Below are 21,490 nucleotides of genomic sequence, written 5' to 3' on the forward strand. Positions count from 1 at the left end.
TGCCATTTCACTCTTAAGACTTGATATTTTGTATATTATTTATATACATTGCATCTTAAATAGATGAGATGTATAGTAGATGAGACATACTAACACTGGCATCTGATTTAGATGAGATATAATACTAATATCTATATTAGCTGTGTTGACTAAACCAGGCAGAGATCACACTAGATGCACTTTTGTCTGATGCGATGCCATATTTATTAGCATAATTAGCTCTATACCGTAACTTATTTCTGGTCTCCTGAATTTGCAATCTATTTATACTATTAAAGGGACAGTCTACCATAGAATTGTTATTGTTTTAAAAGATATCTAATCCCTTTATTACCCATTCCCCAGTTTTGCATAACCAACACAGTTATATTAATATACTTTTTACCTCTGTGATTACCTTGTATCTAGGAACCTTCTTCCAGCCCCCTGATCACATGACTGTGACTGTTTATTATCTATTGTCTTAAATTTAGCATTGTTTTGTGCTAAATCTTAAATAACTCCCTGTGCCTGAACACAGTGTGTACTTTCTGTCTCTTTGTGTTGAAAAGAGATTTTAAAAGCATGTGCTAAGAGGCAGCCCTCAAAGGTTTAGAAATTAGCATATGAGCATACCTATGTTTAGTTTAAACTAAGAATACCAAGAGAAAAAAGCAAATTTGATGATGAAAGTAAATTGGAAAGTTGATTAAAATTACATGTCCTATCTGAATAATGAAAGTTTAATTTATACTAGACTGTCCCTTTAAGTCATCAATAATATTATATACGGTTACGATACAGTAAACGGTTTATATATCATCACAGGCCACTATGTTCCTAATAGTCATATTCTCCAATGTGCTTAGTAATCTGACAAATCGGCTTTATACAGCACAAGAGCACTAATTTACATTTGTTGACTTTCTATACTCCTGTATTACAATTTAGCTGACAAGCACTAGTTGGAAAGTTAACATACTTACCTCAAACTTATATATGCTACATAATTTACTACATCTGACCACTTGCGATTCAAAATACCCTATATATCTGCCTTGTATCTAGGCTTACATTAGTTCAACATTGGTCGCAGATCATCTACATATATACTTGATCTCCAGCAATGTATAATAGTAATTATTCTTGTGGTCATTGACTTACAGCTCAAAGGCACAAATTAAAGATATACACAAGAATAACCACACATTATTTCTAACAATGTTTTTATTGTATGAATATGTAGGGTCCCAGAGTTTAATGATTTAATAAGTTATTTGTTATGAGCCCACATCTTTCTGCCTACAGCAGTCTAGACTTAGGGCTCGATTTATCAAGCCCCTACGGCTGCAAGTTCTCACAAGAACTTGCTCGCCATAATTTATCAAGCAGCGGTCACGAGACCGCTGCTTCCCTAAGCTCCTTGCCACCTCTTAGGTGGCGAAATTCAATCCCCGCGGTCAAGTCCGACCGAGGAGATTGACAGCTCCTGCCCACGCGTTATTGGCTGTGTGCGGGCAGGGGGCGGGATTGCACGCAAGAGCAAAATTGCGCTCGTGTGCAATGTTGATTACCTGTGGGTAATTTCGCTCCGCCACAGGCGAGCTGAGGCGTACAGAGGCGCATATACGTGCCACTGTATGCCTCAGCTTTGATAAAGCTAGCCCTTAGAGTGCTATTATTGTAATCTTTCCGTGGGTTTCTTTCTTTCCCCACAATGAATATTTTAATCACTGATGTAGCAGGGAGCAATCTTTGGAAGCTGTAACTTACTGCAGGTGCACAGTCTACATACAGTTAAAGCTGTAAAGACTGGTGCATGTGTGTTGCTTGCTAGGAAGCTGGCCATGCAGAAGGGCTTCTCTTGTCAGCACTTTTTGGATGTTGTGTGCTCACGTAGCCTCTGATGCTGGAATCAGCACGTCTCCTGCACTCCAGAACTTAATGTATGTGCCTTTACGGAATGGTATGTCACATGTAATGCTCTTTTAGTTAGTAAGATGCTAATTACAAATGTATCTAGTTTACCTTAGAAAAAAATCCTTTCTTTTGATGCACTGAAAATATGATTCCATATTCACACATTTGGTTGTTTCCTGCACAGATATAAATTGTTCTCAGCTCTCTAGCAGCACCACTACCAACTTAGAAGACTATTTTATAGTATGTGCTTACTTGCACGTATCAGAATGTCATAGAAATGTGCCCCTTTGAATAGAGTTTTTTAATTTAATGAAATATTTTTCTTTAATGATATTTCTACTGATCTATTTGTTTTTTTAAAATGGTTTTGGAGTAATTTCAATCGGAGATCAAATGGAAAGAGATTTGCACAATTTGACTTATTTTCATAATGTGCTTTACTGCTCCATAGTGTGATCTGGAGAAAAGACTCCAAATTGTGTTTCACATTTGCTTAGATTCAGTAAAAAAACATTTATGCATCTAATAATCTTTAAGAAAAAAAAATTCACAAAGATTGCAGATATCATAACAAAAATGTACTCGCCCATCTTCACAGCGCAGCATCTGTACATGGAGCGCATAGTCTAATAGTGGAGAGTATATTGAGTTCTCTCCAGTGGATGAAGAGTAGTTTAGTTAGGCAGCAGTTTACACTTTTTGTAAAGAATGCAGGTTTACATTTTATAGTGGACACCCAAAAGGAATAATATATACTGTGTGTGTGCATATATATATATATATTTAAAATAAATTATATTGTTAGAAATAGGAAACAATAAATGTTACCATTTATAGTCAGTATTTGTGGGATATTTATTATTTATTTTGCTTGTTTCTTTCAGATAACATTGAGGCCTAATGATTCTTCTTTCATTGCACACCAGAAGGCTGGTACCCCACGTGTATTGTGGACTGAAACCAGCTTCGCGGAAAAAGGGAATTGCTTTTGAAATGTCACGTCCAAGTTCTAGTATGTAGCATTGCTCATCTTAAAGATTTTAGTATAACCTTTAATGATATATATATATATATATATATATATATAAAACACACAGAGAAAACCCAGCACTCACTTACAAGCTCTCAGCTAAGATTTAAAAGCAAAAATGGAAAGGTTAGTCACCGCATCTGGCCAAATGGGACAAGCTCAGGTACCACGTCAAGGTCCTCTCCAATACCTGAGACCCTAAAACAGCCACACAATGCAAGCTTTCAAATCCAAACAAACTGAAAACAAGGGAAGGGTGCACAGGAATATGTAACCACCCTAGACATATACAAAACACGGAAGGGAACTGCACTCTCATACCGGACCGGGTACACATCCTATGACCCTGCAACATGCTCAGCCCTGGGTGCCACTGGCACTCACAGGAAGCTGTGCTGTCCCTAGAGCCACAAGCAGTTAACCCCAGACAGGTCTGGGTGCAAGAACCATAGGAAAAATTACAAAACAAATTAATACAACACACAGAGAAAACCCAGCACTCACTTACAAGCTCTCAGCTAAGATTTAAAAGCAAAAATGGAAAGGTTAGTCACCGCATCTGGCCAAATGGGACAAGCTCAGGTACCACGTCAAGGTCCTCTCCAATACCTGAGACCCTAAAACAGCCACACAATGTAAGCTTTCAAATCCAAACAAACTGAAAACAAAAAAAAGGGTGCACAGGAATATGTAATCACCCTAGACATATACAAAACACGGAAGGGAACTGCACTCTCATACCGGACCGGGTACACATCCAATGACCCTGCAACATGCTCAGCCCTGGGTGCCACTGGCACTCACAGGAAGCTGTGCTGTCCCCAGAGCCACAAGCAGTTAACCCCAGACAGGTCTGGGTGCAAGAACCATAGGGAAAATTACAAAACAAACAGCACAGCTTCCTGTGAGTGGCAGTGGCACCCAGGGCTGAGCATGTTGCAGTGTCATAGGATGTGTACCCGGTCCGGTATGAGAGTGCAGTTCCCTTCCGTGTTTTGTATATGTCTAGGGTGATTACATATTCCTGTGCACCCTTTTTTTTGTTTTCAGTTTGTTTGGATTTGAAAGCTTGCATTGTGTGGCTGTTTTAGGGTCTCAGGTATTGGAGAGGACCTTGACGTGGTACCTGAGCTTGTCCCATTTGGCCAGATGCGGTGACTAACCTTTCCATTTTTGCTTTTAAATCTTAGCTGAGAGCTTGTAAGTGAGTGCTGGGTTTTCTCTGTGTGTTGTATTAATTTGTTTTGTAATTTTCCCTATGGTTCTTGCACCCAGACCTGTCTGGGGTTAACTGCTTGTGGCTCTGGGGAAAGCACAGCTTCCTGTGAGTGCCAGTGGCACCCAGGGCTGAGCATGTTGCAGGGTTATAGGATGTGTACCCGGTCCGGTATGAGAGTGCAGTTCCCTTCTTCCCTTCCGTGTTTTTTTATTTTATTTATATATATATATATATATATATATATATATATATATATATATATATATATATATATATATATATATATATATATATATATATATATATATATATATAAATTCCTCTGGTTACCTTGGAGCTGGTAAATGTATTTTCTTGTTACAATTTATTAAAAACAGAGTAGGCACATTTTTAAGGTCACTGAGCTGCTGCTGTCCGATCTTAACAAGAATTTGTTATATAAATTAACTATTGTTCAATTTGTTGACACAATTTATTGATTTCTTTTACCTTGGCTTTTACAGCCTTAGGTCCAGATAAAAACCAAAAGGCCCATCAAGTCTACCCATATTACACGTTACTGTTTTCTTAGGAAATACACTGGGAATTTTGAGTGGATTCTGTAAGTTTCTAAGCTTATGGTATTTATTCAAGTGTAAACATTAAAATGTATTTTAATCATTGTTTGCAAACCTTTCAAGAACAAATGAACGAGCAAATATCCTATGTAAGCCTCAAAAATATGAGTAAAAAAATATTATTTTGATGTATAATGTAATTTTAATACCCTAAAGTGTGCTTAACCCCTTAACGACCAAGGACGTACGCCACACGTCCTCTAAAAAAATACACTTAATGACCGTGGACGTGTGGCGTACGTCCTTGTTCTGGAAAGCAGCTGGAAGCGATCCTGCTCGCTTCCAGCTGCTTTCCGGTTATTGCAGTGATGCCTCAACATCGAGGCATCCTGCAATAACCCCCCTTGGCCATCCGATGCAGAGAGAGCCACTCTGTGGCCCTCTCTGTACCGGACATCGATGGCCGGTTTCGTTGGTGGGTGGGAGCCAGTCTGGGAGGCGGGTGGGCGGCCATCGATGGGCCGTATGATGTGGCGGGGGGCGGGATCGTGGGCGGGAACGCCGGGTGCGTGCGTGCGTGCGCGCGCGGGGGGGGGGTAGGAAGCGGGTGGGAACCGCTACACTACAGAACATGTATGGGGGAAAAGTGGCAGTGATTGCCAAAAATATATATATTTATATCGATCTAAGAGATCTGGGAGGGGTGGTGGGTTTGTCTTTTGGGGGGGGGCAAGCTACACTACAGAAAACTATTTTAAAATAATAATAAAACAAGGTTTTACTATAAACTGGGTACTGGCAGACAGCTGCCAGTACCAAAGATGGCTACTAATAAGTTAGAGGGGGATGGGTAAAGAGCTGTTTGGGGGGTATCAGGGAGGTTGGGGGCTAAGGGGGGATCCTCCAGAGCAGCATATGTAAATATGCATTTTTTTTTATTTATGTTTTATCAAGGATAGCTTTTTTTTTTAGTACTGGCAGACTTTCTGCCAGTACTTAACATGGCGGGGACAATTGTGGGGTGGGGGAGGGAAGAGAGCTGTTTGGGAGGGATCAGGGGGTGTAATGTGTCAGGTGGGAGGCTGATCTCTACACTAAAGCTAAAATTAACCCTGCAAGCTCCCTACATGCTACCTAATTAACCCCTTCACTGCTAGCCATAATACACGTGTGATGCGCAGCGGCATTTAGCTGCCTTCTAATTACCAAAAAGCAACGCCAAAGCCATATATGTCTGCTATTTCTCAACAAAGGGGATCCCAGAGAAGCATTTACAACCATTTGTGCCATAATTGCACAAGCTGTTTGTAAATGATTTCAGTGAGAAACCTAAAATTGTGAAAAATTTTACTTTTTTTTTTATTTAATCGCATTTGGCGTTGAAATGGTGACATGAAATATACCAAAATGGGCCTAGATCAATACTTAGGGTTGTCTACTACACTACAATAAAGCTAAAATTAACCCTACAAGCTCCCTACATGCTCCCTAATTAACCCCTTCATTGCTGGGCATAATACACGTGTGGTGCGCAGTGGCATTTAGCGGCCTTCTAATTACCAAAAAGCAACACCAAATCCATATATGTCTGCTATTTATGAAAAAAGGGGATTGCAGAGAAGCATTTACAACCATTTGTGCCATAATTGCACGAGCTGTTTGTAAATAAATTCAGTGAGAAACCTAAAGTTTGTAACAAAATGTGTGAAAAAGTGAACAATTTTTTTTATTTGATCGCATATGGCGGTGAAATGGTGGCATGAAATATACCAAAATGGGCCTAGATCAATACTTTGGGATGTCTTCTAAAAAAAAATATATACATGTCAAGGGATATTCAGGGATTCCTGGAAGATATCAGTGTTCCAATGTAACTAGCGCTAAGTTTGAAAAAAAGTGGTTTGGAAATAGCAAAGTGCTTCTTGTATTTATTGCCCTATAACTTGCAAAAAAAAGCAAAGAACATGTAAACATTGGGTATTTCTAAACTCAGGACAAAATTTGGAAACTATTTAGCATGAGTGTTTTTTGGTGGTTGCAGATGTGTAACAGATTTTGGGGGTCAAAGTTAGAAAAAGTGTGTTTTTTTCCATTTTTTCCTCATATTTTATATTTTTTTTATAGTAAATTATAAGATATGATGAAAATAATGGTATCTTTAGAAAGTCCATTTAATGGCGAGAAAAACGGTATATAATATGTGTGGGTACAGTAAATGAGTAAGAGGAAAATTACAGCTAAACACAAACACTGCAGAAATGTAAAAATAGCCTTGGTCCCAAACGGACAGAAAATGGAAAAGTGCTCTGGTCACTAAGGGGTTAAAGTAGAGGCATTAAGGTAAATGTCTATGCATAAGATACAACAGCAATGAACCAATAAAAAAATGTTTTAAATGCATTTAAACTTGGGATTGTGTTTTTTTGTTTTCACTCCACCTCTATCTTGAAAGATTTTGGACCTTGGCCCTGTAGAATTCTACGTAGTGATTGCTTGATCTTTGCAGGAACTCATTTACATACCTCCCTGGTAGACCACAGTAAAATAAATAAAATAAAATGATATATGTGGTCCGCAGATAAGAGCAAATTTTGCTAATAAAATGACAGATGGAATGGATGTTTTTTTGGTTTACAATGTGTAAGGAAATAAGTAGTTAATAATAATGAGTATTAATTTGTGACAGATTCTACTTTAGCTTCCCACTTTTATTTTTTTAATAATATAGATCTGGCTGATTTTCGAGAAACTTTTGCCAAGGCTAAGCACATAGCAGTGATTACAGGAGCTGGTGTTAGTGCTGAGAGTGGAGTTCCCACCTTCAGAGGAACTGGTGGATACTGGAGGAAATGGCAAGCCCAGGTAATACATTATACATTTGTAAAGCTTATTTACCTACTGTCATGAAAACCTCATGGTTTTTACAATGTTTCTTTCTTTTCTGGTGCGTTTCTCTGCTATTTACTACCCCTTATCAGAACCATCTAAGACAAGAAAAGACAATGTTTGGGGAAGAATTAGTTGTGTTACCTGGGAAAACACACACACACATTATTTGTTCATATATCACTTATTTGAAGCTTAGACATGCACATCACTAACTTAAAGGTATTTTCCAGAGCCTGGTACCAACCTGTGATAGCTGTAAAACCTGATATGGTTGATTAATGACAGTGTGTCACTGTTGCAGGGACCTGAGGTCATTGACAGGGCAACCGGCCTTGCATAGAAGTATACTTTAATAAGTAATAATACCTTGGAACAATAAAGAATGCAAAACATATGGTGTTGGTATAAAAATGTTCCCTGAGGCCTAAAAACTTGTTGGGGCCAGTCGGCAGGAAACTTAAGTGTATCTGGGAAATGTTATGTTACTACTTTAGAATGTAAGATCGTAAATGTGGGGGGCAGACTATCTCGCCCCCCTAACCCAGAGGGGCTGGCTTAGGAACCTGAGATAATTTTGTCATGCATATAGTTGTAAATAATTACACAATAATTTTGTCATTTTACATGGGAAACTGCATAAGTGTGGCCAATTTCTAATTCCATTTCTCCAACATTGGTGTGTCCGGTCCATGGCGTCATCCTTACTTGTGGGATATTCTCTTCCCCAACAGGAAATGGCAAAGAGTCCCAGCAAAGCTGGCCATATAGTCCCTCCTAGGCTCCGCCCACCCCAGTCATTCTCTTTGCCGTTGCACAGGCAACATCTCCACGGAGATGGTTAAGAGTTTTTTGGTGTTTAAATGTAGTTTTTATTCTTCTATCAAGTGTTTGTTATTTTAAAATAGTGCTGGTATGTACTATTTACTCTGAAACAGAAAAGGATGAAGATTTCTGTTTGTAAGAGGAAGATGATTTTAGCAGACAGTAACTAAAATCGATTGCTGTTTCCACATAGGACTGTTGAGATGAAGTAACTTCAGTTGGGGGAAACAGTTATCAGACTTTTCTGCTTAAGGTATGACTAGCCATATTTCTAACAAGACGATGTAATGCTGGAAGGCTGTCATTTCCCCTCATGGGGACCGGTAAGCCATTTTCTTAGTCAAACAAACAGAATAAAGGGCTTATTATGGGCTAAAAAACTGGTAGACATTTTTATGGGCTAAATCGATTGCTTTATTTGTGCATATTATTCAGATTTAGGCTAACAATTGGCATTTATAATCTTGGGGAACGCTTATAAAACGGCAGGCACTGTATTGGACACCTTTTTCTTCTGTTAAGTGTGATCAGTCCACGGGTCATCATTACTTCTAGGATATTACTCCTCCCCAACAGGAAGTGCAAGAGGATTCACCCAGCAGAGCTGTATATAGCTCCTCCCCTCTACGTCACTCCCAGTCATTCTCTTGCACCCAACGACTAGATAGGATGTGTGAGAGGACTATGGTGATTATACTTAGTTTTATATCTTCAATCAAAAGTTTGTTATTTTAAAATAGCACCGGAGTGTGTTATTATCTCTCTGGCAGAGTTTGAAGAAGAATCTACCAGAGTTTTTGTTATGATTTTAGCCGGAGTAGTTAAGATCATATTGCTGTTTCTCGGCCATCTGAGGAGAGGTAAACTTCAGATCAGGGGACAGCGGGCAGATGAATCTGCATAGAGGTATGTAGCAGTTTTTATTTTCTGACAATGGAATTGATGAGAAAATCCTGCCATACCGATATAATGCCATGTATGTATACTTTACACTTCAGTATTCTGGGGAATGGTACTTCACTAGAATTACACTGTATGAAATACATAAAGCTGTTTAATAACTAGAGATTATGTTTAACGTTTTTGCTGGAATGTAAAATCGTTTTCATTTGCTGAGGTACTGAGTGAATAAATGTTTGGGCACTATTTTTCCACTTGGCAGTTGCTTAATCTGTTTTCTGACAGTTTCTGTTCTCCCTCACTGCTGTGTGTGAGGGGGAGGGGCCGTTTTTTGGCGCTTTTACTAAGCATCAAATATTTCAGTCAGCAACTCATTGTATTCCCTGCATGATCCGGTTCATCTCTACAGAGCTCAGGGGTCTTCAAAACTTATTTTGAGGGAGGTAATTTCTCTCAGCAGAGCTGTGAGAATTATAGTTTGACTGAGATAAAAAAACGTTTATTCTGTAATTTGTTTCCTGCTTTCAGAATTTGTTATCTTTGCTAATGGGATTAAACCTTTGCTAAAGTTGTGTTGTTTACAAGGATTGAGGCTATAACTGTTTCAATTTATTAATTTTCAACTGTCATAAATCTTCTGTGCTTCTTAAAGGCACAGTACGTTTTAATATTATTCTAATTGAATTGTATTTCCAAGTTGCAAGTTTATTTGCTAGTGTGTTAAACATGTCTGATTCAGAGGATGATAACTGTGTCATTTGTTGCAATGCCAAAGTGGAGCCCAATAGAAATTTATGTACTAACTGTATTGATGCTACTTTAAATAAAAGTCAATCTGTACAAATTGAACAAATTTCACCAAACAACGAGGGGAGAGTTATGCCGACTAACTCGCCTCACGTGTCAGTACCTACATCTCCCGCTCAGAGGGAGGTGCGTGATATTGTAGCGCCGAGTACATCTGGGCGGCCATTACAAATCACATTACAGGATATGGCTACTGTTATGACTGAGGTTTTGGCTAAATTACCAGAACTAAGAGGTAAGCGTGATCACTCTGGGGTGAGAACAGAGTGCGCTGATAATATTAGGGCCATGTCAGACACTGCGTCACAGGTGGCAGAACATGAGGACGGAGAACTTCATTCTGTGGGTGACGGTTCTGATCCAAACAGACTGGATTCAGATATTTCAAATTTTAAATTTAAACTGGAAAACCTCCGTGTATTACTAGGGGAGGTGTTAGCGGCTCTGAATGATTGTAACACAGTTGCAATACCAGAGAAAATGTGTAGGTTGGATAAATATTTTGCGGTACCGACGAGTACTGAGGTTTTTCCTATACCTAAGAGACTTACTGAAATTGTTACTAAGGAGTGGGATAGACCCGGTGTGCCGTTCTCACCCCCTCCGATATTTAGAAAAATGTTTCCAATAGACGCCACCACAAGGGACTTATGGCAAACGGTCCCTAAGGTGGAGGGAGCAGTTTCTACCTTAGCTAAGCGTACCACTATCCCGGTGGAGGATAGCTGTGCTTTTTCAGATCCAATGGATAAAAAGTTAGAGGGTTACCTTAAGAAAATGTTTGTTCAACAAGGTTTTATATTGCAACCCCTTGCATGCATTGCGCCGATCACGGCTGCAGCGGCATTCTGGATTGAGTCTCTGGAAGAGAACATTGGTTCAGCTACTCTGGACGACATTACGGACAGGCTTAGAGTCCTTAAACTAGCTAATTCATTCATTTCGGAGGCCGTAGTACATCTTACTAAACTTACGGCGAAGAATTCAGGATTCGCCATTCAGGCACGCAGGGCGCTGTGGCTAAAATCCTGGTCAGCTGATGTTACTTCTAAGTCTAAATTGCTTAATATACCTTATTCGGGCCTGTGTTGAAAGAGATTATCGCTGACATTACAGGAGGTAAAGGCCATGCCCTGCCTCAGGACAAAGCCAAGACTAGACAGTCTAATTTTCGTTCCTTTCGTAATTTCAAAGCAGGAGCAGCATCAACTTCCTCTGCACCAAAACAGGAAGGAGCTGTTGCTCGCTACAGACAAGGCTGGAAACCTAACCAGTCCTGGAACAAGGGCAAGCAGACTAGGAAACCTGCTGCTGCCCCTAAAACAGCATGAATTGAGGGCCCCCGATCCGGGATCGGATCTAGTGGGGGGCAGACTTTCTCTCTTCGCCCAGGCTTGGGCAAGAGATGTTCAGGATCCCTGGGCGCTAGAGATAATATCTCAGGGATACCTACTGGACTTCAAATACTCTCCTCCAAGAGAGAGATTTCATCTGTCAAGATTGTCAACAATCCAGACAAAGAAAGAGGCGTTTCTACGCTGCGTACAAGAGCTCTTGTTAATGGGAGTAATCCATCCAGTTCCACGATCGGAACAGGGACAGGGGTTTTACTCAAATCTGTTTGTGGTTCCCAAAAAAGAGGGAACTTTCAGACCAATCCTGGACTTAAAGATCCTAAACAAATTCCTAAGAGTTCCATCGTTCAAGATGGAGACTATTCGGACAATTTTACCTATGATCCAAGAGGGTCAGTACATGACCACTGTAGATTTAAAAGATGCTTACCTTCACATACCGATTCACAAAGATCATTATCGGTACCTAAGGTTTGCCTTCCTAGACAGGCATTACCAGTTTGTGGCTCTTCCATTCGGATTGGCTACAGCTCCAAGAATCTTCACAAAGGTTCTGGGTGCTCTTCTGGCGGTACTAAGACCGCGGGGAATCTCGGTAGCTCCTTACCTAGACGACATTCTGATACAAGCTTCAAGCTTTCAAACTGCCAAGTCTCATACAGAGTTAGTGCTGGCATTTCTAAGGTCACATGGATGGAAGGTGAACGAAAAGAAAAGTTCACTCGTTCCACTCACAAGAGTTCCCTTCCTGGGGACTCTTATAGATTCTGTAGAAATGAAGATTTACCTGACAGAGGACAGGCTAACAAGACTTCAAAGTGCTTGCCGCACCCTTCATTCCATTCAACACCCGTCAGTGGCTCAATGCATGGAGGTAATCGGCTTAATGGTAGCGGCAATGGACATAGTACCCTTTGCACGCTTACACCTCAGACCACTACAACTGTGCATGCTAAGTCAGTGGAATGGGGATTACTCAGACTTATCCCCTTCTCTGAATCTGGATCAAGAGACCAGAAATTCTCTTCTATGGTGGCTTTCTCGGCCACATCTGTCCAGGGGGATGCCATTCAGCAGACCAGACTGGACAATTGTAACAACAGACGCCAGCCTTCTAGGTTGGGGTGCCGTCTGGAATTCTCTGAAGGCTCAGGGACAATGGAGTCAGGAGGAGAGTCTCCTGCCAATAAACATTCTGGAATTGAGAGCAGTTCTCAATGCCCTCCTGGCTTGGCCCCAGTTGACAACTCGGGGGTTCATCAGGTTTCAGTCGGACAACATCACGACTGTAGCTTACATCAACCATCAGGGAGGGACAAGAAGCTCCCTAGCTATGATGGAAGTATCAAAGATAATTCGCTGGGCAGAGTCTCACTCTTGCCACCTGTCAGCAATCCACATCCCGGGAGTGGAGAACTGGGAGGCGGATTTCTTAAGTCGTCAGACTTTTCATCCGGGGGAGTGGGAACTTCATCCGGAGGTCTTTGCCCAAATACTTCGACGTTGGGGCAAACCAGAGATAGATCTCATGGCGTCTCGACAGAACGCCAAGCTTCCTCGTTACGGGTCCAGATCCAGGGATCCAGGAGCAGTCCTGATAGATGCTCTGACAGCACCTTGGGACTTCAGGATGGCTTACGTGTTTCCACCCTTCCCGTTGCTTCCTCGATTGATTGCCAGAATCAAACAAGAGAGAGCATCAGTGATTCTAATAGCACCTGCGTGGCCACGCAGGACTTGGTATGCAGACCTGGTGGACATGTCATCCTGTCCACCTTGGTCTCTACCTCTGAAACAGGACCTTCTGATACAGGGTCCCTTCAAACATCAAAATCTAACTTCTCTGAAGCTGACTGCTTGGAAATTGAACGCTTGATTTTATCAAGACGTGGGTTTTCTGAGTCAGTTATTGATACCTTATTACAGGCTAGGAAACCTGTTACCAGAAAGATTTACCATAAGATATGGCGTAAATACCTATATTGGTGTGAATCCAAAGGTTACTCTTGGAGTAAGGTTAGGATTCCTAGGATATTGTCTTTTCTACAAGAAGGTTTAGAAAAGGGTTTATCTGCTAGTTCATTAAAGGGACAGATCTCAGCTCTGTCCATTCTGTTACACAAACGTCTGTCAGAAGTTCCTGACGTCCAGGCTTTTTGTCAGGCTTTGGCCAGGATTAAGCCTGTGTTTAAAACTGTTGCTCCACCATGGAGTTTAAACCTTGTTCTTAATGTTTTACAGGGCGTTCCGTTTGAACCCCTCCATTCCATTGATATAAAGTTGTTATCTTGGAAAGTTCTATTTTTAATGGCTATTTCCTCGGCTCGAAGAGTCTCTGAATTATCAGCCTTACATTGTGATTCTCCTTATTTGATTTTTCATTCGGATAAGGTTGTCCTGCGTACTAAACCTGGGTTCTTACCTAAGGTAGTTACTAACAGGAATATCAATCAAGAGATTGTTGTTCCTTCTTTATGCCCAAATCCTTCTTCAAAGAAGGAACGTCTACTGCACAACCTGGATGTAGTCCGTGCTCTAAAATTTTACTTACAGGCAACTAAGGAATTTCGACAAACGTCTTCTCTGTTTGTCATTTACTCTGGGCAGAGGAGAGGTCAAAAAGCTTCCGCTACCTCTCTTTCTTTTTGGCTTCGTAGCATAATTCGTTTAGCTTATGAGACTGCTGGACAGCAGCCTCCTGAAAGAATTACAGCTCATTCTACTAGAGCTGTGGCTTCCACTTGGGCCTTCAAGAATGAGGCCTCTGTTGAACAGATTTGCAAGGCTGCAACTTGGTCTTCGCTTCATACTTTTTCCAAATTTTACAAATTTGACACTTTTGCTTCATCGGAGGCTATTTTTGGGAGAAAGGTTCTTCAGGCAGTGGTTCCTTCTGTATAAAGAGCCTGCCTATCCCTCCCGTCATCCGTGTACTTTTGCTTTGGTATTGGTATCCCAGAAGTAATGATGACCCGTGGACTGATCACACTTAACAGAAGAAAACATAATTTATGCTTACCTGATAAATTCCTTTCTTCTGTAGTGTGATCAGTCCACGGCCCGCCCTGTTTTTAAGGCAGGTAAATATTTTTTAATTTATACTCCAGTCACCACTTCACCCTTGGCTTTTCCTTTCTCGTTGGTCCTTGGTCGAATGACTGGGAGTGACGTAGAGGGGAGGAGCTATATACAGCTCTGCTGGGTGAATCCTCTTGCACTTCCTGTTGGGGAGGAGTAATATCCCAGAAGTAATGATGACCCGTGGACTGATCACACTACAGAAGAAAGGAATTTATCAGGTAAGCATAAATTATGTTTTCAGTCAGGGGGCCTTTCTAGTCATAGACTGAGCCTCATTTTCGCGCCATTAATGCGCAGTTGTTTTTTGAGAGCAGGGCATGCAGATGCATGTGTGAGGATCTAAGAATCTCTGAAAAAGCTTTTAGAAGGCGTCATTTGGTATCGTATTCCCCTCAGGGCTTGGTTGGGTCTTAGCAAAGACTATATCTGGGACTGTATAGGGGTTAAATTGAAAAACGGCTCCAGTTCCGTTATTTTAAGGGTTAAAGCTCTGAAATTTGGTGTGCAATACTTTTAAGGCTTTAAGACACTGTGGTGAAATTTTGGTAATTTTTGAACAATTCCTTCATACTTTTTCACATATTCAGTAATAAAGTGTTTTCTGTTTGAAATTTAAAGTGACAGTAACGGTTTTATTTTAAAACGTTTTTTGTGGTTTGTTGACAAGTTTAAGCCTGTTTAACATGTCTGTACCTTCAGATAAACTATGTTCTATATGTATGAAAGCCAATGTGTCTCCCCATTTAAATTTATGTGATAATTGTGCCATAGCGTCCAAACAAAGTAAGGACAGTACTGCCACAGATAATGATATTGCCCAAGATGATTCCTCAAATGAGGGGAGTAAACATGATACTACACCAGTTTTGCCCATGCAGGAGGCCCCTAGTACATCTAGTGCGCCAATACTTATTACCATGCAACAATTAACGGCTGTAATGGATAACTCCATAGCAAATCTTTTATCCAAAATGCCTACTTATCAGAGAAAGCGCGATTGCTCTGTTATAAACAATGAAGAGCAAGAGGACGCTGATGATAATTGTTCTGTCATACCCTCACACCAATCTGAAGGGGCCATGAGGGAGGTTTTGTCTGATGGAGAAATTTCAGATTCAGGAAAAATTTCTCATCAAGCTGAACCTGATGTTGTGACATTTAAATTTAAATTAGAACATCTCCGTGCACTGCTTAAGGAGGTGTTATCTACTCTGGATGATTGTGACAATTTGGTCATTCCAGAGAAATTATGCAAGATGGACAGGTTCCTAGAGGTTCCGGTGCCCCCCGACGCTTTTCCTATACCCAAGCGGGTGGCGGACATAGTAAATAAAGAGTGGGAAAAGCCCGGCATACCTTTTGTTCCTCCCCCTATATTTAAGAAATTATTTCCTATGGTCGACCCCAGAAAGGACTTATGGTAGACAGTCCCTAAGGTTGAGGGGGCAGTTTCTACTCTAAACAAACGCACTACTATTCCTATTGAAGATAGTTGTGCTTTCAAAGATCCTATGGATAAAAAATTGGAAGGTTTGCTTAAAAAGATTTTTGTACAGCAAGGCTACCTTCTACAACCAATTTCATGCATTGTTCCTGTCACTACGGCAGCGTGGTTCTGGTTCGAGGAATTAGAAAAGTCGCTCAGTAGAGAAACTCCATATGAGGAGGTTATGGACAGAGTTCACGCACTTAAATTGGCTAATTCTTTTATTTTATATGCCGCTTTGCAATTAGCAAAATTAGCGGCGAAAAATTCAGGGTTTGCTATCGTGGCGCGCAGAGCGCTTTGGCTAAAGTCTTGGTCAGCGGATGTGTCATCCAAGACAAAATTGCTTAACATTCCTTTCAAAGGTAAAACTTTATTTGGACCTGATTTGAAAGAGATTATTTCAGACATCACTGGGGGAAAGGGCCACGCCCTTCCACAGGATAGGTCTTTTAAGGCTAAAAATAAGCCTAATTTTCGTCCCTTTCGCAGAAATGGACCAGCCTCTAATTCTGCATCCTCTAAGCAAGAGGGTAATGCCTCACAACCCAAACCAGCCTGGAAACCAATGCAAGGCTGGAACAAGGGTAAGCAGGCCAAGAAGCCTGCCACTGCTAACAAAACAGCATGAAGGAGTAGCCCCCGATCCGGGACCGGATCTGGTGGGGGGCAGACTCTCTCTCTTTGCTCAGGCTTGGGCAAGAGATGTTCAGGATCCTTGGGCGCTAGAAATAGTTTCTCAAGGTTATCTCCTGGAATTCAAGGAACTACCCCCAAGGGGAAGGTTCCACAAGTCTCACTTATCCTCAAACCAAATAAAGAGACAGGCATTCTTACATTGTGTAGAAGACCTGTTAAAGATGGGAGTGATACACCCAGTTCCAATAAAGGAACAAGGAATGGGATTTTATTCCAATCTGTTCGTAGTTCCCAAAAAAGAGGGAACGTTCAGACCAATTTTGGATTTGAAGATCCTAAACAAATTTCTCAGGGTACCATCGTTCAAAATGGAAACTATTCGAACGATTCTACCCACCATCCAGGAAAGTCAATTTATGACTACCGTGGATCTAAAGGATGCGTACCTACATATTCCTATCCACAAAGAACATCATCAGTTCCTAAGGTTCGCTTTTCTGGACAAACATTACCAGTTTGTGGCTCTTCCATTCGGATTAGCCACTGCTCCAAGGATTTTCACAAAGGTGCTAGGGTCCCTTCTAGCGGTTCTAAGACCAAGGGGCATTGCAGTAGTACCTTACTTGGACGACATTCTAATACATGCGTCGTCCCTGTCAAAAGCAAGGGCTCATACGGACATCGTTCTAGCCTTTCTCACATCTCACGTATGGAAGGTGAACAAAGAAAAGAGTTCTCTGTCCCCGTCAACAAGAGTTCCCTTCTTGGGAACAATAATAGATTCCTTAGAAATGAGGATTTTTCTGACAGAGGTCAGAAAATCAAAACTTCTAAGCTCTTGTCAAGTGCTTCATTCTGTTCCTCGTCCTTCCATAGCGCAGTGCATGGAAGTAGTAGGATTGATGGTTGCAACAATGGACATAGTTCCTTTTGCACAAATTCATCTAAGACCATTACAACTGTGCATGCTCAAACAGTGGAATGGGGATTATACAGACTTGTCTCCAATGATTCAAGTAGATCAAAAGACCAGAGATTCACTCCGTTGGTGGCTGACCCTGGACCATCTGTCCCAGGGAATGAGCTTCCGCAGGCCAGAGTGGGTCATTGTCACGACCGACGCCAGTCTAGTGGGCTGGGGTGCGGTCTGGGAATCCCTGAAAGCTCAGGGTCTATGGTCTCGGGAAGAGTCTCCTTCTCCCGATAAACATTCTGGAACTGAGAGCGATATTCAATGCTCTCAGAGCTTGGCCTCAACTAGCAAAGGCCAAATTCATAAGGTTCCAATCAGACAACATGACGACTGTTGCTTATATCAATCATCAGGGGGGAACAAAGAGTTCCCTGGCGATGAAAGAAGTGACCAAAATAATTCAATGGGCGGAGGATCACTCCTGCCACTTGTCTGCGATCCACATCCCAGGAGTGGAAAATTGGGAAGCGGATTTTCTGAGTCGTCAGACATTTCATCCGGGGGAGTGGGAACTCCATCCGGAAATCTTTGCCCAAATAATTCAATTATGGGGCATTCCAGACATGGATCTGATGGCGTCTCGTCAGAACTTCAAGGTTCCTTGCTACGGGTCCAGATCCAGGGATCCCAAGGCGACTCTAGTAGATGCACTAGTAGCACCTTGGACTTTCAACCTAGCTTACGTATTCCCACCGTTTCCTCTCATTCCCAGGCTGGTAGCCAGGATCAATCAGGAGAGGGCCTCGGTGATCTTGATAGCTCCTGCGTGGCCACGCAGGACTTGGTATGCAGACCTGGTGACTATGTCATCGGCTCCACCATGGAAGCTACCTTTGAGACAGGACCTTCTTGTTCAAGGTCCATTCGAACATCCAAATCTGGTCTCCCTCCAACTGACGGCTTGGAGATTGAACGCTTGATTCTATCAAAGCGTGGGTTTTCAGATTCTGTGATAGATACTCTGGTTCAGGCCAGAAAACCTGTAACTAGAAAAATTTACCATAAAATATGGAAAAAATATATCTGTTGGTGTGAATCCAAAGGATTCCCATGGAATAAGATAAAAATTCCTAAGATTCTCTCCTTTCTTCAAGAAGGTTTGGAGAAAGGATTATCTGCAAGTTCTCTAAAGGGACAGATCTCTGCTTTATCTGTCATACTACACAAAAGACTGGCAGCTGTGCCAGATGTTCAAGCATTTGTTCAGGCTCTGGTTAGGATCAAGCCTGTTTACAGACCTTTGACTCCTCCCTGGAGTCTAAATCTAGTTCTTTCTGTTCTTCAAGGGGTTCCGTTTGAACCCTTACATTCCATAGATATTAAGTTACTATCTTGGAAAGTTTTGTTTTTGGTTGCAATTTCTTCTGCTAGAAGAGTTTCAGAGTTATCTGCTCTGCAGTGTTCTCCTCCTTATCTGGTGTTCCATGCAGATAAGGTGGTTTTGCGTACTAAGCCTGGTTTTCTTCCTAAAGTTGTTTCTAACAAAAATTTTAACCAGGAGATAGTTGTACCTTCTTTGTGTCCGAATCCAGTTTCAAAGAAGGAACGTTTGTTACACAATTTGGACGTTGTCCGTGCTCTAAAGTTCTATTTAGAGGCTACTAAAGATTTCAGACAAACATCTTCCTTGTTTGTTGTTTATTCTGGTAAAAGGAGAGGTCAAAAAGCGACTTCTACCTCTTTCCTTTTGGCTTAAAAGCATTATCCGATTGGCTTATGAGACTGCCGGACGGCAGCCTCCTGAAAGAATCACAGCTCACTCCACTAGGACTGTGGCTTCCACATGGGCCTTCAAGAACGAGGCTTCTGTTGACCAGATATGTAAGGCAGCGACTTGGTCTTCACTGCACACTTTTGCCAAATTTTACAAATTTGATACTTTTGCTTCTTCGGAGGCTATTTTTGGGAGAAAGGTTTTGCAAGCTGTGGTGCCTTCCGTTTAGGTAACCTGATTTGCTCCCTCCCTTCATCCGTGTCCTAAAGCTTTGGTATTGGTTCCCACAAGTAAGGATGACGCCGTGGACCGGACACACCAATGTTGGAGAAAACAGAATTTATGCTTACCTGATAAATTACTTTCTCCAACGGTGTGTCCGGTCCACGGCCCGCCCTGGTTTTTTAATCAGGTCTGATGAATTATTTTCTCTAACTACAGTCACCACGGTACCATATGGTTTCTCCTATATTTCCTCCTGTCTGTCGGTCGAATGACTGGGGTGGGCGGAGCCTAGGAGGGACTATATGGCCAGCTTTGCTGGGACTCTGCCATTTCCTGTTGGGGAAGAGAATATCCCACAAGTAAGGATGACGCCGTGGACCGGACACACCGTTGGAGAAAGTAATTTATCAGGTAAGCATAAATTCTGTTTTCCCTGGAAACAGAAGACTATAATACATTGGGTAAAGTTACAGGTTTCGGTTATTCCTCATTTTTATTTTAAAAACTGTTTGCTGTGTGTAAATTGTTTAACATTTTTTATTTTATATAAATGCATGGTGACTCTTGTTTGCTCATAATAAATGCTCCTTTATTAAGTTTTGCCTTTGTCTAATATTTTAACCAAGTTACTGAAAGAGACTGGTAATATTAATACTGTTTTTTTAGATAGATTTTTACCATTGTCAGCAAAAAAAATCTACTCCTTATTTGAAATTCAGAGTAATTGCTATTGCATTGTATTTTTATTATGTAATTCTACTGCATTGAGGGGTCCTTTTAACTTTTCTTTTTTGGTGGCAGCATTTGGAGTTATAGATGCAGATAGGGGGTGGTTATAAAAGGGATTTATTTTGTACTTTCTGGAGATAGAATAGTTTAGAAAGTGTTTAACCCTTTCATCCCAGCATCTGTCACAGCCTGACCTACACAGTCTGATCAGGAGAGGCTGTACGTCACACCTACTTCTGTCTTAACTCAAGTTACCTGCAACTGGCAAGAGAATCAGCAGTGCCCAACTCCAGTCCCATTGGAAGGATAATTCTATTCACTTGCAGTTCATTAGGCAATACTAACCTTTAAAGGGACATGATAGTAATATAAATGTATTACTGTGTTGGTTTTCTTTTTAACAAACATTTCTGTGCCAAATAAACCAATTTATTGTATGGGAGTTGTCCCTGTGAGCCAGTGAGCAAGGGAGCAGTAGGTACTCAGTATCATTTGTACTTCCGGTTAATTTCACTTTAAATTTAAACAGCTTTTACTTTCTTTCTAATGACACTGTGAGTCCACAGATCAATTACTGTTGGGAATATCACTCCTGGCCAGCTGGAGGAGGCAAAGAGCACCACAACAAATTTGTTAAGTATCACTTCCCTACCCACAATCCCCCAGTCATTCTCTTTGCCTGCAATGCAAGGAGGAGGTTAAGTTTAGGTGTCTGATAAGAAGTTGACTTCAATCAAGATTTTGTTATTTTAAAGCAGAGCAGGTTTGCTCTGATCTTTTCTGGGGTCTAGCCGTAGCCCACATCAGTCTCTTCAGTAGGGCAGTGGTGGCTTTTGAGCACTTGGGTACTTGTGAGGTACAATCCTCTCTGTGATTTCTCAAGATTTTGCTGCCCTATTCAGAAAGCCTGAGTAAGCTTACTCAGATGCTTTCTTCTTCCACAGGTCCATGTGAGGTATGGGACCCTCTCAAACCAGGTAAGCTGACCTGCTGCCGTATTTATTTTTTTATTGAAAAGGGAGAATTTGGCACTTCTGCAGCTAGGTGCTGCATTATAGGGGATGTTTATTTAAGCCAGATTGAGAAAAGAGAAAGAGACTAGTATATATTATAGATTTCTACTGATTCACCTTGTCGGATAAAGCGAAGGATGAAAATTAGT

At 41.3% G+C, this 21,490-nt stretch overlaps 1 protein-coding gene across 2 annotated transcripts in view; it reads left to right on the forward strand.

Moving 5' to 3' along the window:
• The window catches only part of SIRT5 (sirtuin 5), a 191,870-nt gene that overhangs the window by 10,534 nt on the left and 159,846 nt on the right, over window positions 1-21,490 (forward strand). For both annotated transcript variants that reach the window (XM_053714754.1, XM_053714753.1), the window contains exons 2-3: window positions 2,787-2,914; window positions 7,437-7,570. In XM_053714754.1, the coding sequence (XP_053570729.1) occupies window positions 2,803-2,914; window positions 7,437-7,570 (246 nt within the window). In that variant the 5' untranslated portion in view covers window positions 2,787-2,802. The remainder of the gene's footprint in view (window positions 1-2,786; window positions 2,915-7,436; window positions 7,571-21,490) is intronic.

This window comes from Bombina bombina, chromosome 5 (genome assembly GCF_027579735.1).
Source record: "Bombina bombina isolate aBomBom1 chromosome 5, aBomBom1.pri, whole genome shotgun sequence".
Lineage (NCBI taxonomy): Eukaryota > Metazoa > Chordata > Amphibia > Anura > Bombinatoridae > Bombina > Bombina bombina.